Below are 27,275 nucleotides of genomic sequence, written 5' to 3'. Positions count from 1 at the left end.
AAGAGCGTTTTTTCGAGTTCATTTTGATCGAGAACGCAACCGCCGACACCATCGCTACAGCGCTGCTGGAGAGGCTCAGCACCATACTCTCACATGGACAAAAGGCCAAACTTATTGCCCAGGCTTACGACGGAGCAAGTGTGATGAGGGGAGCCACCGGCGGAGTGCAGCGTAAAATAGTGGATGTGTACGAAAATGCGCACTACGTCCACTGCTATGCACATCAGCTGAACCTCATCATGCAGCAGGCTACTTCACGCATCCCCAGGATCGGCACTTTCTTTTCCGACCTTGCAGGATTTTCTGCTTTCTTCTCCAGGTCTCCCAAGCGAACCACCGTGCTTGACGAAGTGGTTGCGCATAGACTCCCCAGAGCCTCTACAACACGGTGGAACTTCCACAGTCGCGCTGTAAACACTGTGTACGAGTACAGGGATGACCTCCTAACGTGTTTCCAGACCATCAGAGACTCTGGGAACTTTGATGCCCCGACTGTCAGAGAGGCGGGGGCTTTGTGAGGATGCTCGAAGACGAGGCTTTCTGTTTTTTCCTGGCACTGTTCCACAAGATCATGCCAAATGTGGACATGCTTTTCAGCCAGCTGCAGAAGAGGAACATCGACCCTGTCTTCATTAAAGCACTTGTCCAGAGGTTCACAGACAGCATGCTAACAATCAGGTAAATAACTATATTTACTATTGGCTGATAAAGATGTTGTTAGAAAGATGAATAGTTCACTTACAACAGTTTAAAAGCCTAAATGTGTCTGGTCATCAAAGTGAGTGATTATCATAGAGCCGTCACAATTATATTTGTTTTAGTATTTTAAAAGGAAAGAGAAGACACAATCAGACGTTGATAATAATGCAGGAAAGTACTACACAGTTTGTAATAATTATTCAGGTGTCCACCAGGTCAATTTCTAGAAGAGGCCTAGTTGTTATTGAAGATTAACTTTATTGCTAAGTGCACAGCAGAACAAAATGATGTTGCATCCCTCTCACAAATGTAATAGAAAAAGGCTTTAAAACGTAATAACATCAGTTAATTATGTACATCACAGGTTAAAAGCAGTTACTAGACATAGTTTGTGTGTATATACACACTATCTGTCTGTCTGTCTATATATATATATATATATATATATATATATATATATAAAAGTCACTGGTTGTGTGTTGAGGGGGAATTACAGTGAGTTAAGAAGTCTGATTGCAAGTTATCAAATTAAACTTTGGACCCAGGGCCTCAATTCCCTCTTTGTGTGGGGACAGCGCATCTGACGAGCAGCAACAGCCCATCAAGCGACGGAGGATGCTGGGACCAGGAGAACAACAGAGGTTGGCTATAGAGGTAAGTTGTGATGTAATTGTCAGTGTTTCCCCCTATAACTTTTTTCAGGCCTGGTAGTATGTAGCCAAAACCCTGAACAATCAGCACCTTGGTAATCATATACTTGAGTTGGACATAGGCATGTGTCAGTCAGGATCACTTGCATCAAAATAGCTTAATTGCAAATTAAAGCTGATGATGTATCTTTTACAGGTATGTGATACCATCCTGAGTCATGCCAAAGAGAGGTTCTCCTTCACCCAGCACCTCATCAGCGCAACACTATTGCACGGAGAGTTGTTCCCACAACACAGTGTGAAGTTCCCCGATACAGCGCTTGAAACAACCGTGGAGGCGTACCCCATGTTGAACAAGGCCAAGCTCAAAACCGAACTGTCCCTCATCTATGAGAACAGTGAGTTCAAGGCTTGTAGTGGTGCAGTGCCCCTGTACCAGTTCTTCATGGAGAACAACCTTCAGAGCACTTTCACAGAGACTGCCAGCCTCCTCAAGATCCTCATCACCACACCCATGACAACTGCTGAGTCAGAAAGGTGCTTCTCTACACTGAAAAGGATCAAGACCTTCCTGAGAAACAGCATGACACAGGATCGCCTGAACGCTCTGGCCATGCTCTCCATGGAGAAGAAACTTGTCAGGGACATTCCTGACTTTAATCAAAGGGTCATTGAGAGGTTTGCCACTCAGAAGGACAGACGGGCAAAATTCCTGTACAAATAAGATGACAGACACACACACACAGAGCAGCTCTGGCCGCATGTTTCTTTGTATATAGTTGACCTTAGCATAAAAAATCCAGTTATATATGGTACTCTAGAAAGTCTTAATAGTGTCTTTGCTAATATTACTGTATATATGTTGTTTTGTATCAATTAATTGTTGCAGTTCTGGAGCACATTAACAATTAGTCACATTTAGTATGATCATAAAATACTGTATGCTATTCTTCCAGTCAAAGGTTTGAGTTCATCCACTTGATATCCATTTCTATATTATACATCCTTTTATACAGTGTAAGATTTCCTATAAACTTTATAATAATTTCATGTTATTGTCCACTTTCCACTCTGTTCTGACAGCATGCCTGTTGCGTTGCCTGTTTACTACCAATGGTGAAAAGTTCACTTTAAATGCAAATGAAAGGCTTGGGTTTGTGTAATATGTTTTTGTGTAAGAATGCCTCAACTTTTTAATATTGGCATTAAATAATTACTGAATGTTTCACTGAGCACTGCTGTCCTGCAGTTTGTGTTAAAATATATCGCGATGGTTACAGGAAAAAAAAAGTATGGCACAGCCCCACCGAGAATATTTTTCACCAGCCGCCACTGATTACAGACACCTTAATGAATACTTTTAAATTATATTATGTGATGAATATAGTACCTTTAAATTATATTATGTGAGCTAAACATAAAAATACAAAATAAAATAATATCTGAAAACATTTTCCTTAAAGTATTATTTTTTTCGATTACCCACTACAAAAAAAAGATACTTAAATACATCTAATTTTGTCCTTGAAACATTTAATTGAAATACTATTGAATTCCATTCATTCCTATAGAGCAGGGTTTCCCAAAGTCAGCCAATACATAGCATTCACAATCCAGGATTTATATACATCATCGGTAATTACACTGTAATAAGGACCCCTTAAAATGAAGTGTTACCCACAGTATTTATACATTGCTTATATACATTTAAAAGCCAATTCAGGAGAAGATATTACAATATTTTTAGACAAACCCGAAGGTAATAAATATATTTTTATGTTTGTGAATAGGCTCTGGTCTGATGTGGATGACTGTCGGTGTGGAATTCAAATGCAATTCTTACTGATGATCAGAAGGGGGCAACAAAAGCACAGACTATTCGATTCTCCATAATTCAATGTGTAAGAATTGAGGGTACATGGAGTTTGATACAGACAATCCGTGAGGTCGACCAGAAGTTGCATTTCCTTTTGATGTGTGTGTAATTTATCCTTTTTGGCACTAGATATTGACCCAGTATGTTGGCACAAGATTTGATTTGAGAGTACAGAAGCTCTCAATCTGATAACCTGAAGTTTAGACAGAAATTGTCTAGTGATTTAATCCCGTTACAAGGACAGTGACTTTATTAGTAATTCTTAGCAATGCAGTAATACTTACTAATGTAGTTTGTCTTATGCAGAAATGGCAGTGACGTTCGCAGTCAATGGATCATTCTATCTCATTTACTTGTTTGTCGTGGTGGGTTGATGACCTTAAATCCAACAAACCTATGTAACCTATGGAAGATCGGTTCTTGTTTGTCGTGGTGGGTTGATGACCTTAAATCCAACAAACCTATGTAACCTATGGAGGATCGGTTCACATCCATCTGAGTCTGTGTTTCATCGTATCCAAACCAGCACACATGCAAGACAGAAGACTTGAAATATAATTTACTTTTTTTATTAAAACCATACAAACATTTGTGGTCAGTTATAAAAAAGCAAAGTGGCTCTTCTGGCAGACGGGCAGTGCTGGGCACCCCACGCACCACTCAGAGCAAAATCTGCCTGGACTAGAACCAGGGTCTGGGAATCCCTGCTTTAAGAGTCATTTCTTTATTGACCCCTCGTGCCTCATCGTCATATCCGAGCAAAACCTACAGAAAGAGTAATGTATTTACAGGTATAAAAAAAGGCAAAAAAAATCTGATTAACTATAATTAAAGTTAATGCATTTCACACATTTCAATCTTTTCGATAATCATTTTTTAAATATAAACGTTTATGTGAATATTACAGGTCTCACAAGACACTTAACATGTTTATTTTTTCATAATTAACATTGGAAGATTGGCAGTGATCTTTTTATTTTCCGACAGGCAGGTTTTATTAAGGCACATACCTCATGGCCATTCCCTCTGGTCCTTTCACGAGGGAATGAGTTCTTACCTCTTTCAAAACAAAACAAAACATTGATGCACAGCTACAAAAAGTACCAAAAAACATCAAAACAATTCTGTACCTCATTGCTTTGCCACTGAAGATTAAGGAAACTATTTAAAATACTGTACACTGTCATGTGGGAATGCAAGGTGATACTAAAACTGTTGAAAGAGTCACTGCAATCCATAGTGGTAGGACATACTGTATTGTACTGTTTTGGAGAATAGAATATGGATGATCTATTAGACAAAACAAGGATCACATTTCTAAAATGATCAAATACAATGGTGGATTAAAAAACAGAAAACAAATGGTACCCTTTTTTTAAATCAGTGAATCATGTGCTACGCTTAGAATTAAAGGATGATCTGTTGTATAAAAAAATGAATATGTCCCATACTGTTCGTAAATGATTGTTTTCTACAGAGAGCACCTCAAAACAGCCTCGCAATCTGACAGCAAGAATCTGATTTTCACGAAGAAAATATGGAAATCCACATTGTTATATATACACCCGTGAGTACCATTACAGACATTGTAAATCAAGCCATTGGAGTATGAACTAAAGGGCTACGTTTTGGCGCTTGTGAATTCTAAGACTTTGAAGTGTGGTCCTTTAAACATGGACACAATACAATATTATTGGAATACTCTGTCAAACACACCCGCTTGGTAAGACTTGGTAGAAGCACTGAAACACTAACAATTACATATTCGCAAAAGTAACATACTAACAAAATGACAATAGCAAAGGTTTAATGTTTTTTTTAACAAGTAATTATAGAAAGATAACACCAGGGGCCTTTTCATTTAATATTTGACCTTTGACCCTCTTATGACCTGATGACATAAGAATTTATATGAGGCGACTTTTGCACCATAATGGTAAATGGTACATCCAATACGATTAGATACTTAGCACATGGGCTAGTCTACGTACTTATGAAGACAGTGTTTATGTTTGACCTTGATTACAACATGCATTTATACCAACAGTGTACAGCAAAAAAAAACAGCAACGATCCACAGAATAATGTTTCAAAGGGATGAGACCAGAGAGGCCATCAGAGGCCTCACTCGCTCACCATCATATAGTAACACAAAAGGAAGGGCTTCCAAAAATAGCCTTCAGTACAGAAATGGAATATATCTATATATACTTTTTGACACATCCCCTGCCTCGGAAGAGAGGGGATGACACTTTTACAAAATAAATCTGTTTGGCAACAAATCTGTTTCGGGAAACACTTTACGTAAGTATAATAAACTGTGATAATAAGTGTTGCCGTCTTCCTCTTTCAGTTCTTTACATGCATCAGGTTTTTCCTGTATTTCCTTTTAGACACGGGAGGGAAGGAAGGAGGGAGTTAGTTACTGCATGATGGCCAGGAACTTGCTCTCCTCAGCGAGGGTGGTGAGGAGAGAACTCATGTCCCCGATGGCCATGTTGCTGAGGTTGGAGGGCACCATGCCCGCGGTGCTGTGGAAGGTGGCGGAGGTCCGGGGGGTGGTGAGGCGGGACGAGGTCCGGGACAGGCCCTGGAAGATGGAGGGGCTGATCACCCCCGATACCAGACTACCCTGGTCATAGCCCAGCCCCACATCATCCAGCATGGCGCCGAAGTCCAGCGCCACCACGTCGTCTAGTATGTTGGCCGAGCCGCCCACGCCGCTGTCCACCGTACTGGTCACCTGGTCGGCACCCGGAGATAGTAGGGAAGCCGGGACAGAGGAATCCCCGCCTATCCCCACCTGCTCGGTCATGGTTTCCAGCAGACACTGCTCCTCCAGGGGAGGGAAGGACGAGGCCTTGGTCTCCACCGGATCAAAGCACACAGCCTGGTCGCTGAAGCCCTGATCCAGGTAGCCCTGGTCGGGAGCCTCCAGCTTCAGCCCGGACACCTGACGGGCCAGGGAGTAGTGGCTGGCTTGGTTGCTCAGACTCTGCTGCTGCTGGGTGATGTTCTGCTGGGTAAGGTTGACATGGCTACCGTTGGTGGTGCTCGGTTGGAGATTCAGGTACTGCTGTGGTCTGGCCGGGTGCCTGCTGTTGGCCTGCTGCAGGCGGGATGCGGTGGCCTGGGGGTGGTGGTGGAGTGCTGGGGAGAGGCTGGAGAGGCTGTCCATGGAGGCCCGGCTGAGGAGCAGGTTTTCTCCGATCTGCCTGGAGGTTCTGTGGTTCTGGGTCTGGTTGTGGTACTTCTGCTGGCCGTAGCCCTGTGGAAGAGGCCCCAGAGAGATCTGGGAGAAGTCAGGGCGGCCGAAGGTTTGTGTGGGGTTGTGATCGTTCCCTCTCATCTCCATGCAGGAGTGGGTGGTCACCTCTAACTTCACCCCGCCATTGACTATGCATGGAGGCTGAGGTTGGGACTGGGCTGGCTGGGCACAGCGTTGGTTCTGGAAGTCTCTGGCGAATGGTTGTTGCGGCTGCACCACCATGTTCCCGAACGGCGAACCGGCAGCCAGACCATGGTGCTGCTCTGTGGCGGCCCATCGGCTACACCTCTGCTGGGACTGGGCCTGGGGCTGCCTCTGTGGAGACCTCCCAGCGCTCCCTGAGCTCACCTCATTCCACTGGATGGGCATGCCGTCTTTACTAGGGCTCTCTCTCTCCAGTCCCTGCTGCTGTTGGTGCTGCTGGAGGCTATGGAAGCACTGGTTAAGCCCTGAGCCCTGGTCCTGTAACTCTCCCCCAGGGAGATGGCCGTTGTCCCCAGCTACCTGGTTCTCCAGGTGGTTGTTGTAGGAGCCTGTCTGGTCCTGTGAGCGGAGGTACTGCACCATGTCGTCAGGCAGCATGTCCTCATCCCCCAGCAGCAGGGCTCCCTCTTCCTCCATGGCCAGGGCCTCCAGGGCCGCATTCTCCATGATGCTGGGTGGGCAAGGTGAGGAGAGCAAGCCCCCTCTCTGTAAGTTCACCTCGGAGCGTGTGTAGTTCTGCAGAATGAGGCTGCGGCCCTTCGCCGTAGGGTGCTGGAGGCCTGAGAGAGGGGGCAGAGGGTGAATGTTGTTGAGGCTGCTGAAGCACTGGACCTGGGGCAGCCCAAAGAACTCAGAGTGTGCTTGCTGAGGGTGGGTCCGCACGGGGTCGCTGGCCCTCCGGTCCGGGCCGTTCCCTGGGCCTTCGCCGGGGTAGAAGCCCCTCCGCCAGTAGTCTTGGTAGCCACCGTGGCCCCCGTACCCGTTGGTGGTGCTGCCGTCGCTGCAGCGGCGCGGCCTGATCAGTGGGGGCAGAGCGTAGTTGCCTCCACCGCCGTCCTGGACTTCGCCCATCATGGCCATGCGGTTCTTCAGACTCATGCACTCCATGTTGGGCAGCGGTGTTGGGGGCGGGCCGCCCGTGGCGGCAGCATACTTGGCCTTCAGGTAGTAGTGCTGCGCAGGCGTGAGGTTGAGCATCCCCTTGGTCCCTCCCCCGACACCCGCCCATCCTCCACCCACAAACACCCCTCCTCCACCACCACCTCCCCCGCACTGACTGGCCTCGCTGGAGCGGCGCGAGGCGTCGGTAGAGATGGGGTCGTAGGAGTCGGTGGAACTGAGGTTGTGGTGGCGGTAGTGGTGACTAGGGGTGTTGGCTGCCTCACTCTGGGACGCCTGGCTGGAGCGCCGCGACGAGAAGCACGGCGAGATGCCCGAGGAGCGCCGGCTGCTGCTCAGGTAGGCCGAGCTGGTGGCGCTGCCACTGCTGTCCCGCCGGTCACCGCTCTCGATGCTGCGGAGCAAGCTGAGCACCGTCAGCTCTGTGCTGCCCAGCTCGGGACGAGGGGGAGGCTGGGGCTGGGATAACCTGCCCAGGTATGGACCTGAGGAGGGCGAGAGAGAGGGAGGGAGAGAGAGGGGAGGAGAAAGATAGGGGGGGAGAGAGAGAGGGGAGACAGGGGGAGACAGGAAAAGAGAGGAAGAAGGAGGTGTGTGAGGGGGGAGAAACAAAGAAAAAGCAGGGGAAGAAAGAGAGAGAGAGCGGGGATAGAGAGAAAGATGAGCACAATATAAGTGAAGAGAGATCCCTCAGACAGATGCAACCTTCTCACAAACACAACTGGCACAGTTTGGCCATGAAATTATATTACATGCTTTAATCACTGATATGATATATGGCGTGATACGATATGGGTTTGATACTGATTTCCAGCGGAACAGAGAATTTAAAGAATTTTTTACGCCTGTGTATTCAAGTCCGATCTGCCAGGCGAAATTCTAAGTAATCAAACCGAGATCTGCTGAGACATTTGGAGTTATTTTTACAACCAAATACTAGCGTCAATATTATTTTACATATCTATTCGCCTTTACAGCATCCAGGGACGTTTAATACTGATATTGAATGCCCATGGAGTACAGCATGTAAAACACACTTCACACCCTAACTAAGTCCCTGTAATGAAACACTATTATTCTTTGTGTATAGCCTCAGAGGACCCAGACAGGGTGGTGGATATGAGCATGGTGGGTCCTTACCCTTCCCCAGGATGGCGGGCAGCGTGGCAGGTCCCTTGGGTGGCGGTGTGGGTGACAGGGGGCCCAGCCTGGGCATGGGGGCTCCTCCTCCGTTCACCTGCTTCAGCCGCTCCATCTTCATATGCTCCATCCATCTCATGGGTCGGCCCACATTCCTCCTCGGCTGCAGCGCCAACGTAGCCGCCGTGGCTGTCGACACCGTGGAGTCCATGATGGGGGCGTCACAGCCCATTTCTAACTCTTCCAACCCCTCCTCCTCGTCCTCCAGCTCCTCATCCTCTCCCAGTCCCTCGCCCAGTCCTAGTCCCACCCCTCCCCTCACAGCAAGCTGGACTCCACGGCTGGGATAGGGGCTGACGGGGGACTGGTCACTGCTGCATGTAGACTGACCGCCAGGGCTTGGCTGAGACGTCTGCCGGAGGGGGGGGGGAATAGGGACGCGAGTGTCAAGTAAGAGGTGAAAACAGGTGGAAGAGGGAGGAGAAAAGAAAAGACGGGAGGAGAAGAAGAACAGGAGGCTCGATTATTACCAAGTACATGGGACACATTAAAGGGATACTTCACATTTTTATGTCTCTGCGTCCAGTATGAAGGAAGTTAGAGGTAGTTTCGCTAACGCTAGTTAGCAATTGCGCTAGAGCTAGTTTGCAACTTCCTCCACGCAGAGACATATAAATGGTATCCACGAGTTCATCTGACTCTGGGAAAGTACATAAAGGGCCTCATTGCCAAAATCCCGAAGTATCACTTTAAGGACCATTTTATTTTCTTAAAGGTCTGAGCCATATGATCAAAACACACAATGACACCATGTGATGCAGCTGCCTGGGACATGCTTTCCACAGGAGTAAACAATAACACAATAATTGATCATATTAATGCATTCAGTCTGGTCAAATACCACCTTCAAATCTACAGGCCACAGAACCATAGAAGGTTTGCATTCAACTGTCATTACGATATGTGTAAACACAGACAATCTTTACTTTCTCAGAGCTGTGGGTTTGTCCAATGTCTTCTCTTCTGTAAACCATGTGAAATGAATTAGTAATGCTTCCCCGTGTGCCATCTAATGGACCGTTCCAGACTGACTAAGGCCTTACTCTGATTTACCCAAATGGAGTGAAGAGACATTTTTTTTACTTTTTTTGCATCGTACAAAACTGCAAAACAAGAATTTGTAGTTTGAATGGGCCTAGTCTCATCTCATCCTGGTTCCACCCAATGCATTGGGCTACACCATAGAGGCCTAGGCAGTGTTGGGCATTCTACACATAAACATTATTGGAAACGGTTGGAAATACAGTTTGTTTTGCCCCAAGGCATATAACTTCCTTTGAGCAAACGTTACTCTCCAAAATAAGGACAGCTTTGTAAAGATGACTAAATGCTGATGCCACGTGGATAGAGGAGAAGAGGAAAATGGCCAACAGGCTGAATGGGTATTACAAGGTGACATGGCAACATGAAGGGACACCTATCTCACCTGATTACCCACTGTCCATAGAGAGAGAGAGGGAAGAGTAATGCATGGAGAATTGGACAGAAGAAAAAATTCATTCGTTTTAGGGTTATTCGTAAGAGGTTAGATCACACAGAAAACACACGCACTGTACACATCCCTGGCTGACGTCCCAGTAATCAGGTTAGGTTTAAGTGAGCATCACGGTATATTACACAGTTAGAGTTAAAGTGGATTTGGATGGAGCATTGTTAGAAGCTACTGTATTAGGATGACATTTCAGATAGAGCTGGGCTGTTAACCCCATAGAAATATAATTACTAGAATGGGCATCCCCATTCAATTCAATGTTCCGTGATGGGTGGACCAGCGGGAGTAATTCTATTTCTATGGTTATCCCATTATGCAGTATGTGACCTCAGAGAGGGGCTCACCATGGGTTTCTCTGTCTTGATGGATTTGACCTGCAGACATTCGTCCTGTTTCGAGGTAGAGTGGTTGTACTCCCTTTGGTCTGCGTACCCCCCCAGCTGCCCTGGCGTCAGGCCCTGTCCATTGCCCCCCTCCCGGGGCGGGGGTCGTGGGTAGGTGTCGCCGCGCTGCTTCTTGGTAACGTGCGCCTCGGGCCCGTGCACGGTCTTGACGTGCTTGCGTAGGGAGCTGGGGTCTGTGTAGCGCTTGGTGCAGCCAGGGATCTTACACACGTAGGGTTTCTGGAACATACATATACATTATATTGTATTATTTTATTAGTATAGAACATTATATTAGTATACTGTTCTATTTAATTCTATGTTCTGGAAGGAGTAGATGGGGACGCTTCTGTTTCTACATTTTTACATTTTAGTCATTTAGCAGACGCTCTTATCCATAGCTACTTACAGGAGCAATTAGGGTTAAGTGCCTTGCTCAAGGGCACATTGACTGATTTATCACCTAGTCAGCTCAGGGATTCTAACCAGCGACCTTTCAGTTACTGGCCCAAAGTTCTTAACCGCTAGGCTACCTGCTGCTAAAGGCCTCCAGCAATGGACAGCATGCTCACAGACATTCAGTGGTGTAGGGAAATGACCTGTTGCTGAGCTGTGTCTGTGTGTGAGTGTGTGTGTTTGTTTGTGTTTGTGCGCACGCGCGTATTTCCCTGCGCTTGCGTGAGTGCATACATGTACTGTGTGCGTGTGCGCACGTGAGTGAACATGTGTGTTTGTACCTCGTTGGAATGTGTGCGGTTCTGGTGCTTGGCTCTGTCTGAGGCATTGGAGAAGGCCTTGTTGCAGCCCTCGTGTTCACAGACGTACGGCTTTTCTCCAGTGTGGGAGCGCAGGTGGGTCTTCAGGTTCTCCAGGCGAGAGTAGGCCTTGGGACAGCCCTCAAACTGCACAGAAGAAGAAGAAAAAGAATCAAACACAGCTCTGCGTCATCCTGGGAGACAACAATTACCCCAGAAATATAACTGACCTATGCAGTAATGTGACAGATTGTTGATTAAATGTAAGGATGCACCATCATCACACAACCATCTAACAACGACTATCTCTTTATGTATTCCTATATCTAAGCCCACGGATGTAAAGTAAACGTTTACATCCGACGGGGCCCAACATTATACATCGGGTTAGAGGACGGGTAGGGCCTGTTTTTTCATCAATAACTAGGGTACAGGCAGGGCTCGGGTATCACTAAATTGATCACTAACATTTTGAAGCTGAGCCATTTGCCCGTGCTCTGCTGCGCAGCACAGTCATATCTGACTAAGATCATTACATGGCTTTAACCTCGTCAAATATAAGACAGGAGAAATTAGTCTAGAGTGAAAAGTAACTGCTCTTTCATGTCTCTTCATTGAGCAGAGCAGCCCAATTGGAGCCATTGCTATGGATACTCACAGACTCAAAGCGACATGAGCAGAGCGCATGCAGAGCGAGCAGCGTCCAGGGAGCGAGTGACAGATAGGAGCAGCTAATGGATTTACTAACGGTGGAAGTGATTTCTGATTTGGCAGAAGCAATCGGGCCTGGGGAGGGTACGGCTTGAACGTCGCGGGCATGGGTAGGGCTCGGGCTTAAAAGTCATGCCCATGCAGGGCTCTAGTGTTGTGGGAGTGGTCTTACGGTGCATCTGTGTGGTTTCTCCCCGGTGTGCCTGCGCATGTGGACCACCAGCATGTACTGGGCCTTGAAGGGTTTCTGCTCCCGCGAACACTCGTCCCAGCGACACACAAACTCCTTCTTCTCCCCGTGGATGTGGTCATTGTTGATGTGCTGAAAGAAAAAACAAGCAGAGGTCAAAGGTTAATCTGGATTAGGATTCAATTGATTCATCCATCATTGTTTTACCACTAATTTTCCTGCTCTCTCTACCGTTACCATTCTTTCATATTCTTTCTCTCCATTTCCTTTTCTTTCATTCGTATTTTCTGAGGAATAAAGGGGAGACTTGTGAGTCTCAGTGTCCGATATGAACAGGCTTTTCAAATAAAACCCTGTCACTTCACATCACATGGGGCTCCTGCTGACAGTTGTGCTGCCGTGACAACTTCCAATCTGAGGCTTAAGGGGGCAGGAGGAGGGGAGGGACGGGGGAGAGGGAGGTGAGGGAGGTGAGGGAGGAAAGCGTTTCAAATTCCATGGCTTTACAACTCCAGCGAAGCATTATACAGTATCTAGTGAGCACCGATTCTCCCCTGCTTTCTCTCTGTCACTCTCACTCCCTCTCTCTCTCCAACTCTCTCTGTCTTACACACTGACCAGTAAAAGGGGTAAGTGGTGGCAGTGGTTGTTTGAGGCAGGATGAGAGAGCCGTAAAGAAAAAGAGAAGGGAAAAAAAGGCAGACAGAGATGGAATCCTCGGGGAAGAAGTCAACATCTGGCCCTCTCACAAAGACAACAGTGTAGTGTGGTGGCCTCTGAAGGGCCTTTCCGAGAGCAATTTAAACCCAAGGAGACAGACACAATATCCTGAACAAAAGGAACCTGTCTTATTACATTCCTGAACAGAGAGGGGGGAGAGAGACATTTGCCTTAGGGGGAAAACGGAGAGAGAGAGAGAGAGAGAGAGAGAGAGAGAGAGAGAGAGAGAGAGAGAGAGAGAGAGAGAGAGAGAGAGAGAGAGAGAGAGAGAGAGAGAGAGAGAGGGGAACGGGAAAGAAAGATAGAGACTTGACTTTGAGAGGTCTTAAATGTCTGGGAGAAACAAACTGTTGTTAGAGTATCTCTATATTTCCTTGTAGCAGACTTTAACAAACCAAACAGTGGAGGGGAAGAGCAGGAGAGAAGAGGAATTGAGAGGGAAATAGAATAATAATAATAATTTATATTTGTCCTGTTACACACAAGTGTGTAGTGGAAATGTGTTTCTTGCATATCCCAACTCCCCCTGAGACACCTACAGGGAGTGGGGTCACAGCCAGGGTCACCATTGCACAGCGCCCCTGGAGCAATTAGGGCACAGTGACAGATTTTTCACCTTAACAGCTCCGGTATTTAAACCAGCAACCTTTCGGTTACTGGCCGAACGCTCTAACCTCGAGGCTACCTGCCGCCCCAAGAAAAGTGTGTGTCTGTGTGTGTGTGCCTGTCTGCCTGCCTGTGTGTGTGTGTGTGCCTGCATGACTGTTTGAACTGCTAGTGTGTCACTGGCCGTGCACCTCCAGACATGACGGTCCCCAGACAAAGGCAGCATTATCCCCAGCCAGGAGCCCCTCCCCCTGGCCAGTTAGTAACCCAACACACAGGCCAGTGGGGCCCTGACAAGGGCACCGTCACAGCCCTTTGTTGCCATCAGAGGAGGGGATGTACCCCCAAATAGACAGCACCCTATGAAGTCTGACCTTACTTCAAGAGAAAGGCCCCCATGGGCCCTCAAGTCTCAGAACAATTGCACTTAACTAACCTCATATGCAGTGGGAGCCATGAGTGTCCTACACCGCCCCTATGACAAAAGAAGTGCACTAAAACCGGCATCTCTTCGCCAGCCAAGTGCACTTTCCTGCCCTGCCCTGCTCTCACAACTACATCAATATGTTAGCCAATGCAATCGTTAAGTTCTGTCTCCAATTGACTTTATGTATCAACAAAGGCCCTCCATTCAATTCAACCTGACACGTTTTAATTTTGGAGTGACAAAAAATGGTTTCTTTCAGAGAGGAAACAATTGGGGAGGTAAGATCGAGGGCCGTGGATGTTCGTTTCCCTCAGACTGATCATCCCTTCCCCATCACAACACGGAAAACCTCTCCTCCTTTTTTCCCCCTCCGTCTCTGTGAGGGAATTCCTGTGGCAAGCGATCAGTCTGCACCATGCGCCGTTCGATATCCCCTGGCTGAGAGTGATAGGAGCGCCCCGGTGTTGCTGTGCTGTTGGCACACACTCCCCTGTCCCCCCTCGTCCCTCCCGCCAGCCCGTACAAATGACCAGGGGCCGCTGACGGTCGTGATGCATGGGGCCCCGTTCTGACAGAGAGGAGACGACACTAATGGTCATGATCTAATGGCAATTTGTAATGAATCAATAATCTCCATGCTGAGCGTATGGTTAGGCAGTGTTGGCCCTGGCGTAATGGACAAACAGGTGCTGATAGCGGTGGTGGCGGCATGCTAGCTAGTTTTTCATTTTCACCCTGCCAGTTTATCGGCCAACACACTGTAAAAACGCCACCGAGATGGATTTAGGAGGGAGACAGGCGGAGGGAGACATGCGCTGGCTGGGATGAGCACAGAGTGCATACACATTCACAGGCATGCAAACACACACACACACCCTACAGTACACATATGCTTACAGGTATAGACTGACATACCAATAATACAGTGTGTAACACACTGATATACAAACACACACAATTTGACGTGAACTATTTGTATAGGACATGTAGCTACTACATATACTAAAGGAAATGGTTTTTAGATTTCTACTTTCAGACTAAATGTAATTTTATGGATTTACACACACATCTTTTAGCTACACATGCACATAAACACACTGACACCAGATACACAGAATCCCTTCAACACTTAGCTACTTTCCTCAATTTTCCCCCGACTTCAAAATCCATCAACAGTGTCTCCTTATCAAGCTCTTTCTGGTATATACACCTCATACATTAGAATGCATGAAAAGAAGGCCTGTTTACAAGGGCAATTTCACTAAGCTGTGGGACCCGCAACACCGTTTAGCTTTATCAAACAGAGCCTAATAAATCATATGCTCTTTTGTGATGTCAATTGCTGAAGCGCTTTGTGTAAAGAAAAAAAAGAGGGACAAATAGGGAAGGGAAGGAGGGAGATGGAGGGAAGGAGGGAGGGAGAGAGGGAGGTGGAGGGAAGGAGGGAGGGAGGGAGATGGAGGGAAGGAGGGAGGGAGATGGAGGGAGGGAGGGAGGGATGGAGATGGAGGGAAGGAGGGAGGGAGATGGAGGGAAGGAGGGAGGGAGGTGGAGGGAAGGAGGGAGGGGGAGAGTGAGGGAGTGAAGGAGCGAGGGGGGTTAGAATTTGAATGTGTAATTCAGCACAGCCTTTTCATCTTGGAGTAAGATACTCCAGACAGATAAGGTGCCTAATCCTTCTCCTGATCAAAAAATAATCTGCATTTTACCAATTAAAGGGCTGTGCCAGCAGGCGGGAGAGGGGGCCGCGTTCTGACTGAGCCCAACTTTATCTCCCCTCAACACCAAGGAGGCACCCAGGCCGCAAACACCGCCGTACAGCATGCTTGAATACTGGGGGAGCTAACGCTAACATCACGCCATCTCCATCTCCTTAGAACAAGGACATTATAGCTCCACCTAAGGAAATGACCCAGAATAGCACAGTATCAAGGTGGAAGGGAATGTAAATTGACCGCTACTGTCTCAACATGCATATGCGGATTGTGTGCACGTACACGCACAATCTCATACACACGCACAAACACACACCCCGTCTCAGGGTCACCGCATTTGAGACCCTTTCTGTATCCCCCCATCTTAGTCTCCGTAACATCTCTCCAAAGCCCCCCCCACCCCCCCAGTTCAAACCCCCACAAACATCTCAGACAGAGACATTAAATAATCCAGCACCAACGCCTTATCTTTAAAAGTGCTCCCTTGGCAAGGAGAGAAAATGAAATAGAAAATAAGATAGTGATGCCAAAAAAGGTACTGGAGGTTGATGTAGAGAGGCAGAGTTCAAATAAGTGATGGAGAGAGAAGGAGAAATGAATGAAATAAATACAGCAACCTAAAATTGACACCCGCCTCGCTTTTGCTGAGTGGGAAGGCCAGATAAGTGAGCTAAATTGCATAGATGCGATGTTTATCTTATCGGCGGCACCGAGAGCGCTTAAACGCGGATGATAAAGGAACGGCGCAGCGCGTCATGGTGCGAGGGCGTTTGTAGAGTGTAAAAATATGCATCAGGAGCGAGGCTGGAGACGCTTTTGAACAAGGTAGAAAGCAATGAGGGTGGTGCACGGAACCTTTTATTTCTAGAATTAGGCCAAGCAAAAAACTAAAAAGGGATTTCTTCGTCTTCTTCTTCGTAACCATCACTTTTTTAACACTTCAAATAGAGTATAATTTACCTCACTTGTTTCAAATAGCAGTTTAATTTAAAGTTTTTACCTCACTAATATCAAAGACTATCGACAATGAACAATCGATAGAAAACAATTCAACAATCCATAAATGTATTAGAACTGAAAATGACGTTGCAGTACATAAAGGGTAACTTCATCTCACACTACCAATCAAAGCCAGACTGGAAGCAAATTATATTATTCGATTTTTTTCTCAATAGCCATTCTAGAAGACAAGTTGAAAAAAGGGGGGAAGTGATATCCCCGGATTTGGAGGAGAGACAATGTGGTCCAAATACTGTACTTATCCCATTACTGATGGGAGGTGGGGGTGAGGAAGGGGTGGGGAGATAAGAGGGTTTTCTCTCTGCTTGCTGAATTAGAGGCGAATAGTTTTATTAACATGTCCCTCCCCCTATCTGCATGGGCATATAAATTAAGTAATAAAATATCATATGAAAAAAAGATGACAGAGAGCAAATGCGTGAGCTTGTAAGGGGAAAAGACAATGAGAATGTCCCCCCCCCCCACCATCTCTCAGCCAAACTCCCCCTGTCCCCGGAAACAGGGGCAAGAAGTTGTCAAGATCCTCAACCTTTGAGTAGAGCCCTTCAAACGCGGGAGGCAGCCCATTCTGAGCTGAGGATATCAATTATAGATAGGGGATACTGCCGCGGCTGCGGATTGCAATGTCAGACGACGGGATAGACAGCCGTAGAGAGCTGGGGATCCTTCTGATGTGTGCTGATCAGAATCAGAATCAGAATCACGTTTATTGTCCTACAAGAGGAAAATCTTGGCACAGCTCACACATGAAATGGTGAGCTGTGTGAGCTCAGCTCCAGCTCTCATGTATTAAACACGAATGTAAAGTCAAATCTCACCTCTCAGTGGGCCTAGTGGTAAGCAGAACAGAGCAGCTCACAGGGGAGACCAGTCCAGCACCAGCGGTAGCAGCAGCAGTAATAGCATCAGTGTAAGTGGCGTCGTAGTGCTTGTGATACAGTATTACTGTAATAGATACAGTATTACTGTAATATCATTAATATTTTGGTTAAGAATAGGCCCTCAGGCTCTACAGGATGAACGTCATCCATCTCCTGGGCGGTGTGAGGAGCTGTATGACAGAAGGGGGGAGTATATTACAGCCAGTACGGTACAGAAGAGTGTAAGGCTTACGGCCTGATTGTGCAGGGCTTGGAGTCGAGCCAGTACCGGCCAAATCAGTTAGCGCCATAGCCCAACAGAGACGTACTCGGCAGCCTTTGAGCCCATTAACCATCGTCCCCGAAACCAATCTGGAATCCGGCAGGGGCATTACTCAACGCCTGTAGGCTGCAGCACACTATGCACTGAACGCTGAACACTGCACATACAGAAGAGACTGCTGGACCAGAGAGAGGGTGTTAGGGCTGGAGCCAATGTCCAGGAGAACTATAGGACCAGTTGACTTGTTGAGGGCTCCTAAAATAGACTCCTAAAACTTGTTTCCTATTTATTGTGCTGTTATCTGCACAGTATCTGCATTCTAAATGGACCATAAAGCTTTTGAACTTGATAGAGTTAGAGGGAGTCTAGCGAAGCCAGACACCATAGTCATATTGGTTCTGCCTCCTGCAAATCGAGGCTACTTCCCCAGTGTGTCCTGGTAGGTACTCACATGAACTAGCTGTTCCTGCGTGTCAAACTCCCGGTGGCAGCTCTCCCAGTGGCAGTTGGTCTCGTACACAACCTCTGGCTCCTGCTTGCTCTCGTCCTTGTCACCTTCCTCCTTCACCAGTGTCATCCCATCCGGATGGTCCTACAGTATAGAAACACCACACAGTTACAGCAATGGCCCCACACTGACAGTGTTACCGCAATGACCCAACACTGACAGTTGTACAGCAAGGACCCAACACTGACAGTGTTACAGCAAGGACCCAACACTGACAGTGTTAAAGCAATGGCCCAACACTGCACTGACAGGCAACCAGTTAAAGGACTACCGGTTTGTATCCAGTATTTAACCTTTCACCTCTATTTTGTCAGGTGAGACAAAGTGGTCTTTTACTAAATTGACCTGGTTATCCAAGAGGTTAACCGTTGAGACATGAGAGATGAGTAAGAGTGCAGAGATCTGCAGAATATTAAATATTGTATATACAGTCAGTTCAGAACTTATGGGTCTGATTTTTATATTTGTATACTATGGTTAGGTAAAAGACTGTTTACACATTATGTTCAAAACACACTTGATTCAAGTCCACAGTCATATCACAACCAAAACGTTCTCTCCCCCTAATCTATCCTCCCCCTAATATATCCTCCCCTAATCCACCAGGCTGATTTAGTTACACTTTCCCACCGGTGTAATCGAGTGAATCTGGCCAATGTGGCCCTGTTCGGCACGCAGGGAGTAGAAGGTGAGTCTGGGAGCGGAAATGTAGCACTGAAAGCTCTGCTCTGGGTTGGCAGTTGATCTATGACAGGTCTGGGGCCTGTATTAGTATTTCAGGAATCCATTAGTGTAGACGTATTTCACTGTTACCGTTAGCATTACATGGCTGGGCAGCCTGGAGAGTACAGGGGTTTCTCTCTAGGCTAAGTTGTGGTTTGTAAAAACTGCTAGTACCTGCCTGCCATGGCGTTAGGAGAGTGTGTGAAGGAGGGGAACAGAGAGAAGAGGACTTTCATTCACAGAATGTGGATCTCTCTACAGGCTTGCCTCCATTGTATGCGCACAGAGCCACTTTTAGAGGCATCATTCCAGACACAAGCACACAGAGAGCCCTTTAGAAAACCTGCAGTCTAACTTCTCTAATTCTTTCCATTCACTTAAGCATCTGATTAAAAGGAAAACAATTTCCTTCTGGTGCCTCCAAGATCAATGGGGCTTATCGCTTCAGAGGTGGCAGCTTGAACAGGCAGCCAAATGAAACAGGCAAATAAATAAACAGTTATACAATACATCACATAATTGGCCCCAAAGCTCTACATCTGATAGAGTGACTGAGTGAGTGTGTGTGGTTGTGTGTGTGTGTGCACACGTGTGTATGTGTTTTCTATTTGTGAACAGAATTGAACAGTACAAGCACCACATCCTATTCTGTTGCTGCCGACGCAGTAAACCATCTCATCTGCTGATCTCATCTTTGAACATAGAATACCATAAACATACCTGTTCATCGGACTATATGATAAATGGTGGAGAAGTTACATTTACCTGGCAACTTAGGGCCCCTGGGCTGGGTAGCTCCTCGTCCGGTTTGATCTTGGAGCGTTTGTGGTGCATGGGGTCCCCTGTGCTGCTCACCGCTGACTCACTGGTGGGTTTGGTCTGTGGGAACAACCACAATAACATCACTTCATTCAAAATTAATTCAACATACTATATAATAGAATGACCATAAAAGTTGAGCAGAAAATAACATTTACATGCAGTTGTATGACGACATCCTGTATGATACTGTTCAAGGCATCTAGTTTATCCAACTACAAGGGAGCATAGTACAGCCTGTTATCTATTAATTCGAGGCCATTGAATAAGATGATTCTATACAGCAGTTCCCTATCTGACCTTACATTTGGTAGACCCGACTCTGGCCTGATTGGTCCTGGCCTGAGAGCCAAAGGGGAGTTCCCTGTTACAAGGCAGGCGAGCCAGGAAAATAAATTAACAAGGAAAACTGAACTGGCCTGGAAAAACAGGAGAGATTCCTTGGCTCGGATCTGTGCTACTGGCCTTCTCAGAATGTTTACTCAGGGAATCTGGAATGTAATTTCTCGTTAACCGTGGGGCATCTTGACACTCGAGCCACTGAGATCCTGCTTATAGACACAGTGAGACTGTATTTGTCCTATTTGGACTAGAAATATGAAATCGGTAAGGTAGTATATGGTTCTGTTTGTTTCCTATGAGCTGGACAGAATTGTGTAATAGTTTGAGAAGATACGTTTACATAGTCAGTTCTCTACCTTGAATGAGAGATCTCATCCACCAACTACCTCATGGAGAGACACTGCGGGATCCATCCATGTCAATATTCCGTTTTAATCCCTGTTTCCTCCTGTGTGATTAATGGTGTCAGTGGTGGGATCCTATGCTAACAAGTCCCGTGTTAGTTTTCATGTGAAACAGAGCGTTCAAAAACGAATATTCCCAGTCCAAAACAACACATCCAGGGGACCGCAACTCCCATGAGGCCAGAGCACGGAGGGGAGCCTGTTTCTACCTGTCTGAGCCTTGTGCCTGTTTAGGCTACCGCAGACGCAGCTAGCACATGGCAGTGTTATCTATCTATTACCTGGGATGATGAATTGCAGAGGCGTCTGCCGCGGAGGAGGGAGGAGTCTCTCACCTGTGAGGTTTCATTAGAGATGACGGAGCGCTCTCTGGGTGTGAGGCCAGGGGGAGGGATGCCAGGGACGGGCCGCTGGGTTGCGAAGGCCGGGGAAGGGTGGATGAGGGGCGGACTGTGGCCGAACGCAGAACCCACCATCCCTGTTTGCCGACCAAGCAGCTGCTGGTGCATCTGAAGTGCCACAGGGTTCGGAGGGTAAGCGAAACTCAATGCCGGACTGGAGGGAAACAATATCACAATCAGGGTTTGGTAGACGAGAAAGGGTGGAACATCCCACATGCAAGGCTTTGTGCAGACCCCCCCCCCCCAAAAAAAACAACCTTTTTCCATGATCAATATTTAGCAAGTTATCAATTAATGTACCATTAACAAACTACATTCTGATGTATTTGAGCGGCATTTGCAATAGCAATGATGCAAAATGAGGGAGAAAGAGAGGGAGAGGGTGAATAAATGGATTGTTCTGGCTAGCTCCTCATCTGACAGGAGATGTGATGCTCTGGTAACACTGAAACCACGGGGCCCAAGGTGAATCCCTGCCAATGAATGTTCAGCTTGTTAGCACTGTGAATTACTGTTGTGGTCCCTTGCCAGGCCGTCATTGTAAATAATAATTTGTTCTTAATTGACCTGCCTGGTAAAATAAAAGTTTTAAAAAATGTACGGTTATTACTTCGTTGCAAAATTCTGGTAACTTTCCCAAAATTCCCAGGTTTTCCAGAAATCCCTGTTGGTGGATTCTTGGAATCTGAAGGGAAGTAAATCCGAGAAAATTTTGGGGAACCTTATCATTTTGCAATCCTGGTTATATTAACTTATCCCTCCACTGTAAAAACTATATGACACTGACATTTACATTTTAGTCATTTAGCAGACGCTCTTATCCAGAGCGACTTACAGTTAGCACATACATTATTTTATCGAACCCACAACCCTGGCGTTGCAAACGCCATGCTCTACCAACTGAGCTACATCCCCTGCCGGCCATTCCCTCCCCTACCCTGGACGACGCTGGGACAATTGTGCACCGCCCCATGGGTCTCCCGGTCGCGGCCGGCTACGACAGAGCCTGGATTCGAACCAGGATCTCTAGTGGCACAGCTAGCACTGCGATGCAGTGCCTTAGACCACCGCGCCACTCGGGAGACAATGACAGAATGACTGGGTTCTGTCAGAAATAAAGCAAAATTATATACAATAGCAACAGTATAATCATGCCTATAACTTAGTATATAACTACAACAGTCACTTCACATTGCATTGTCTGCTTGCTAGCTCTCCCCTACTGTGAAAGACCTAGACCCTTCCTTCCTCATAGATCTACATTGAGGTGAGAATGTTTAAATCAAATCAAATTGTATTTGTCACATGCGCCGAATACAACTGGTGTAGACTTTACCGTGAAATGCTTTCTTACGAGCCCTACCCAACAATGCAGAGTTTAAAAATAAAAATAGTAACACAAGAGGAATAACATAAAATAGAGCTATATACAGGGAGTACCAGTACCAGATCAATGTGCAGAGGTACAAGGTATTTGAGGTAGATATGTACAAGAAAGGCAGGGTAAAGTGACTAAGCATCAGCATAGACAATAAGACTAAAATAAAGAACAGAGTAGCAGCAGCAAATGATGAGTGTAAAAGTGTGTGTAAGAGTGTGCGTGTGTGAGTAATGTGTATGTGTGGATGTGTGTTTGTGCTGTGTTGGTCTGAGTGTGTGTGCGTTATGTGTGTGGGTTTTGTGTGGGAGTGTCAATGTAGTGTGTGTGAGTGAGTGTGTATATGGTGTGTATATATAGTCTAGTGAGTGTGCGTAGGGTCAGTGCAAGATAGGGTCAGTGCAGATAGTTTGCGTACCATTAATTGACTATTTTACTTACATCATAGATTAAATCAACATCCAAACCTCCCATTGCCCACCTTCGCATAAGCTCTCTCTATAAACATAGGTAGCGCCAGGTAAACACAGGTCTATGGTTCAATAGCAGTCACGCGTGGCGGGCCTCAATTCATCCTGCCTCCTTGACGCCTGCTCTCAGCCTCTCAGCCCGGCCCCATACGTCTGCTGATCTTATTACCGGCCCCGAGTGGAAATCAATGGGCCAAGACGCATTTGGGGGCCCATCTGCTTGTCATATCACTCATCAGTCTGGGGGCCCTATCATTGGACCTGTCACTGGGGCCACAGCGGCATGTGATTGATCAGGTTCTCCTTCCAGATCGCTGATCAATGGCTACGAGTAGGACTATGGATCTCCCTCTCTCTCTTTCTCTTTCTCTGTCGTTTCGGTGTGTATTAGGGGGGTGGTGTTTGGGAGGGTGTGTGGATGACTGACACATGCCGCCGGGGACGCTGGGTAAATGGGGGGGACAAGGCCCACCAGGAGGTTGGACGCAGAGGAGAAACACGTACGCACATAATAACCTCACTGGTCCACCACATCCTAATACATCCCCCCACCTTCAGTAGATCAACGTCCCACACAAACATGGCCTCTGCCCCAGTCCCTCCATCCCACTCCATCCCCACAGGGCTTTTCAACATCTTTTTTATCATCCCGTAACATTACTTTTTCCAGAAATCCCCATTGGAAATTATTCCTGCAATCAGGAAGATTTAAGCAGGAAATCCTGGAATCCTCCAACCAGAATGTCTTGAAATAAATTTGAATTTTGGGAAAGGTACTGGAATTTTGCAACCATAATCCCATACCTGATGGCCCCGGCCGAGAGGTGTCCGTAGGAGCCGCTGGCGGAGGAGCTGGAGCGGGAGTTGTTGAGGATGGTGACAAGGGAGTTGGGCGAGGTGCGGATCATGGTCTGCAGGTCAAAGCTGTGCTCCGACAGGGGAGAGATGGGCAGGGCCCGCTTCCTACTGGGCCTCGCCGTCAACCTGGGGCTGGGGAACCTGGAGCCTGGAAGAGAGGAAGGAGGTAGAGCAGACAGTTGAGACATTATAAGTTGTAGTCCACAGAACCTCTTTGGATAGAAACCTAGTAGGTGAAAGAGATAGTGATTTATCTATTGTCTTTAATCAGAAACATACAGTTTTTGTATGTTCATTTGTGGCTTGACTTATTTTTCATAGATTTTAGTGCTTTTATAGTATTGTAGCCTACTTCTGATTTAACCATAGACAAACATATAGGGGCCATAGAGTGAGCTTCACTGCCGCAGAAAAACCTTATTCAATCCAATTAACAAACAAAATGTCTTCTAACAAAAGGCACATTTGAATGAAAAAGAGCAACTGTCAATGGATGAACTTCATACAAGACAACATAGGGGTGCCTTGTATGTCAGAGCACTTTACTGACTGGGTTATGGCAATCAAGTATCTAATCAAATCTGATGTGCCTCCTTATTCAAACGCAGTCAACGTTGAATGGAATTACTATGAGTGGCTTTGAAAAAATACCAAGCAGCCAACAACACAAGCTCTTTTCTCTCTCTCTCTCTCTCTCTCTCTCTCTCTCCACACACAATGAGCCGCATGTACAGATTAAGAAATTACTTTTGTTGTCTTTTCACTCGGAGATGTCACAAATAAGACAGAGGGGAAAAGTAAAGAAGGGAGGAGAAAATGGATAGAAAAGGGGGATGTTGCGCTTTGTGAGAGAACTGGCACAATGACTTTGTGACTCAGAGAATCGGTCGGGAAAAACATTTCAGCTGTTTTTCTTTTTTTCGTGGGCTAACAAAACCCTCCCTCCCTCCCTCCATCCTTTCCACCCTCCCTTAAATTCAAAATGCTCACTCCCGCCTGACACATCCAGCGATTACAGAGGCTTCCATTCACATGGAAATCAGTTGTATGTGTGTGTGTGCGCGCGCATGTGTGTGTGGTGTGTGTAGTGGAGTTCCTGGCATACGTAGGCCTGTGTTTGAAGCATGGAGCTCTAGGGAGAGAGGAGAGAGGAGGAACATCCCTCTACATTGTCTCTGCTCTGGCCTCTTCAGAAAACCTGCCTCTCTTTCTTTAACGTCTCAGAGAGGGGAGTTGGGGGGCAAACACACACTCACACATACAACCACACACTCACACATACAAACACACACTCACACATACAACCACACAAATCCCCCCACGCACATACATGCACTCAGTATTCAGACCCATTACTTTTTCCACATTTTGTTACGTTACAGCCTTATTCTAAAATGGATTAAATCGTTTTTTCCCCTCATCAATCTACACGCAATAACCCAAAATGACAAAGAAAAAACAGGTTTTTAGAAATGATTTGCAAATTTATTAAAAATATGCTCTTAGTGACAAATAGCCCACGGAAATATCACATTTACATAAGTATTCAGACCCTTTACTCAGTACTTTGTTGAAGCACCTTTTACAGCCTCGAGTCTTCTTGGGTATGACGCTACACGCTTGGCACACCTGTATTTGGGGAGTTTCTCCCATTCTTCTCTGCAGATCCTCTCAAGCTCTGTCAGGTTGGATGGGGAGCGTTGCTGCACAGCTATTTTCAGGTCTCTCCAGAGATGTTCAATCGGGTTCAAGTCCGGGCTCTGGCTGGGCCACTCAAGGACATTGAGACTTGTCCCTAAGTCACTCCTGCGTTGTCTTGGCTGTGTGCTTAGGGTTGTTGTCCTGTTGGAAGGTGAACCTTTGCCCCAGTCTGAGGTCCTGAGCGCTCTGGAGCAGGTTTTCATCAAGGATCTCTAAGTACTTTGCTCCGTTCATCTTTCCCTCGATCCTGTCTAGTCTCCCAGTCCCTGCCGCTGAAAAACATCCCCACAGCATGATGCTGCCACCACCATGCTTCACCGTAGGGATGGTGCCAGGTTTCCTCCAGACATGACGCTTGGCATTCAGGCCAAAGAGTTGAATCTTGGTTTCATCAGACCAGAGAATATTGTTTCTCATGGTCTGAGAGTCCTTTAGGTGCCTTTTGGCAAACTCCAAGCGGGCTGTCATGCCTTTTACTGAGGAGTGGCTTCCGTCTGGTCACTCTACAATAAAGGCCTGATTGGTGGAGTGCTGCAGAGATGGTTGTCCTTCTGGAAGGTTCTCTCATCTCCACAGAGGAACTCTGGAGCTCTGTCAGAGTGACCATTGGGTTCTTGGTCAACTCCCTAACCAAGGCCCTTCTCCCCCGATTGCTCAGTTTGGCCGGGCGGCCAGCACTACGAAGTGTCTTGGTGGTTCCAAACTTCTTCCATTTAAGAATGATGGAGGCCACTGTGCTCTTGGGGACCTTCAATGCTGCAGAATTTTTTTTGTACCCTTCCCCACATCTGTGCCTCGACACAATCCTGTCTTGGAGCTCTACGGACAATTCCTTCAACCTCATGGCTTGGTTTTTGCTCTGACATGCACTGTCAACTGTGGGACCTTTATATAGACAGGTGTGTGCCTTTCCAAATCATGTCCAATCAATTGAATTTACTGCAGGTGGACACCAATCAAGTTGTAGAAACATCTGAAGAATGATCAATGGAAACAGGATGCAGCTGAGCTCAATTTCGAGTCTCATAGCAAAGGGTCTGAATACTTATGTAAATAAGGTATTTCTGTTTTATATTTCTAATAACTTTGCAAACATTTCTAAAAACCTGTTTTCGCTTTGTGATTATGGGGTATTCTGTGTTGGTTGATGAAAAAAATATATATATTCAATCCATTTTAGAATAAGGCTGAATAAGGGTCTGAATACTTTCCGAATGCACTGTACATGCAATCTCTCACACACAATCCATCTCTGGAAATGTGTTTGCCACATGAGGAATTTGTTCCTTGAAATCTGACGCAGTTCTATAATCCAGTTGTACTCACACAAACACTGCATCTCAAACACCTGCGATAACCACACTCCTCAATCAAACTTCCCCCCCGGTCAACCTAAGACACACCCTCCCAAACCATGCCCCCATACCTCTCTGTGACAAACCTCTTAAAAACCACGTCCCAGGTCCACGGGTGAGGGACTGCCTCCACTTGTGGAGAGTTAGAAGAGGGGAATGAACGGGGGATGGGGTAGAGGAGGGTAGCTGTCCCATCACAGATGGGCCCCCTGGGAGCCAAACGATAAATCGGCCAACCAGGAGGAGAGGAAATGGAGAGGTAGAAGAGAGGGAGAGGGGAGCGTTGTGGCCAGTAACAGGGTAGCAAGAGTGTCCCTCTAATTTCCCTGTGATTTATGGACAGGACTGTTTAGGCAC

General features: G+C 46.7%; 1 protein-coding gene across 1 annotated transcript in view; it reads right to left on the bottom strand.

The window, feature by feature from the left end:
- Positions 1–3,778: 3,778 nt before the first annotated feature.
- The window catches only part of LOC121550056 (transcriptional activator GLI3), a 173,733-nt gene continuing 150,236 nt past the window's right edge, over positions 3,779–27,275 (bottom strand). The window contains exons 7-15 of the mRNA XM_041862164.2: positions 23,809–24,010; positions 21,091–21,310; positions 19,956–20,069; positions 18,411–18,551; positions 12,311–12,460; positions 11,410–11,574; positions 10,634–10,912; positions 8,738–9,149; positions 3,779–8,082 (exon numbers count right to left, since the gene is read on the bottom strand). Coding sequence (XP_041718098.2) covers positions 5,648–8,082; positions 8,738–9,149; positions 10,634–10,912; positions 11,410–11,574; positions 12,311–12,460; positions 18,411–18,551; positions 19,956–20,069; positions 21,091–21,310; positions 23,809–24,010 — 4,118 coding nt within the window. The 3' untranslated portion in view covers positions 3,779–5,647. The remainder of the gene's footprint in view (positions 8,083–8,737; positions 9,150–10,633; positions 10,913–11,409; positions 11,575–12,310; positions 12,461–18,410; positions 18,552–19,955; positions 20,070–21,090; positions 21,311–23,808; positions 24,011–27,275) is intronic.

Source organism: Coregonus clupeaformis, chromosome 34 (assembly GCF_020615455.1).
Source record: "Coregonus clupeaformis isolate EN_2021a chromosome 34, ASM2061545v1, whole genome shotgun sequence".
Lineage (NCBI taxonomy): Eukaryota > Metazoa > Chordata > Actinopteri > Salmoniformes > Salmonidae > Coregonus > Coregonus clupeaformis.
This window is presented reverse-complemented; position numbering and strand designations above follow the sequence as displayed.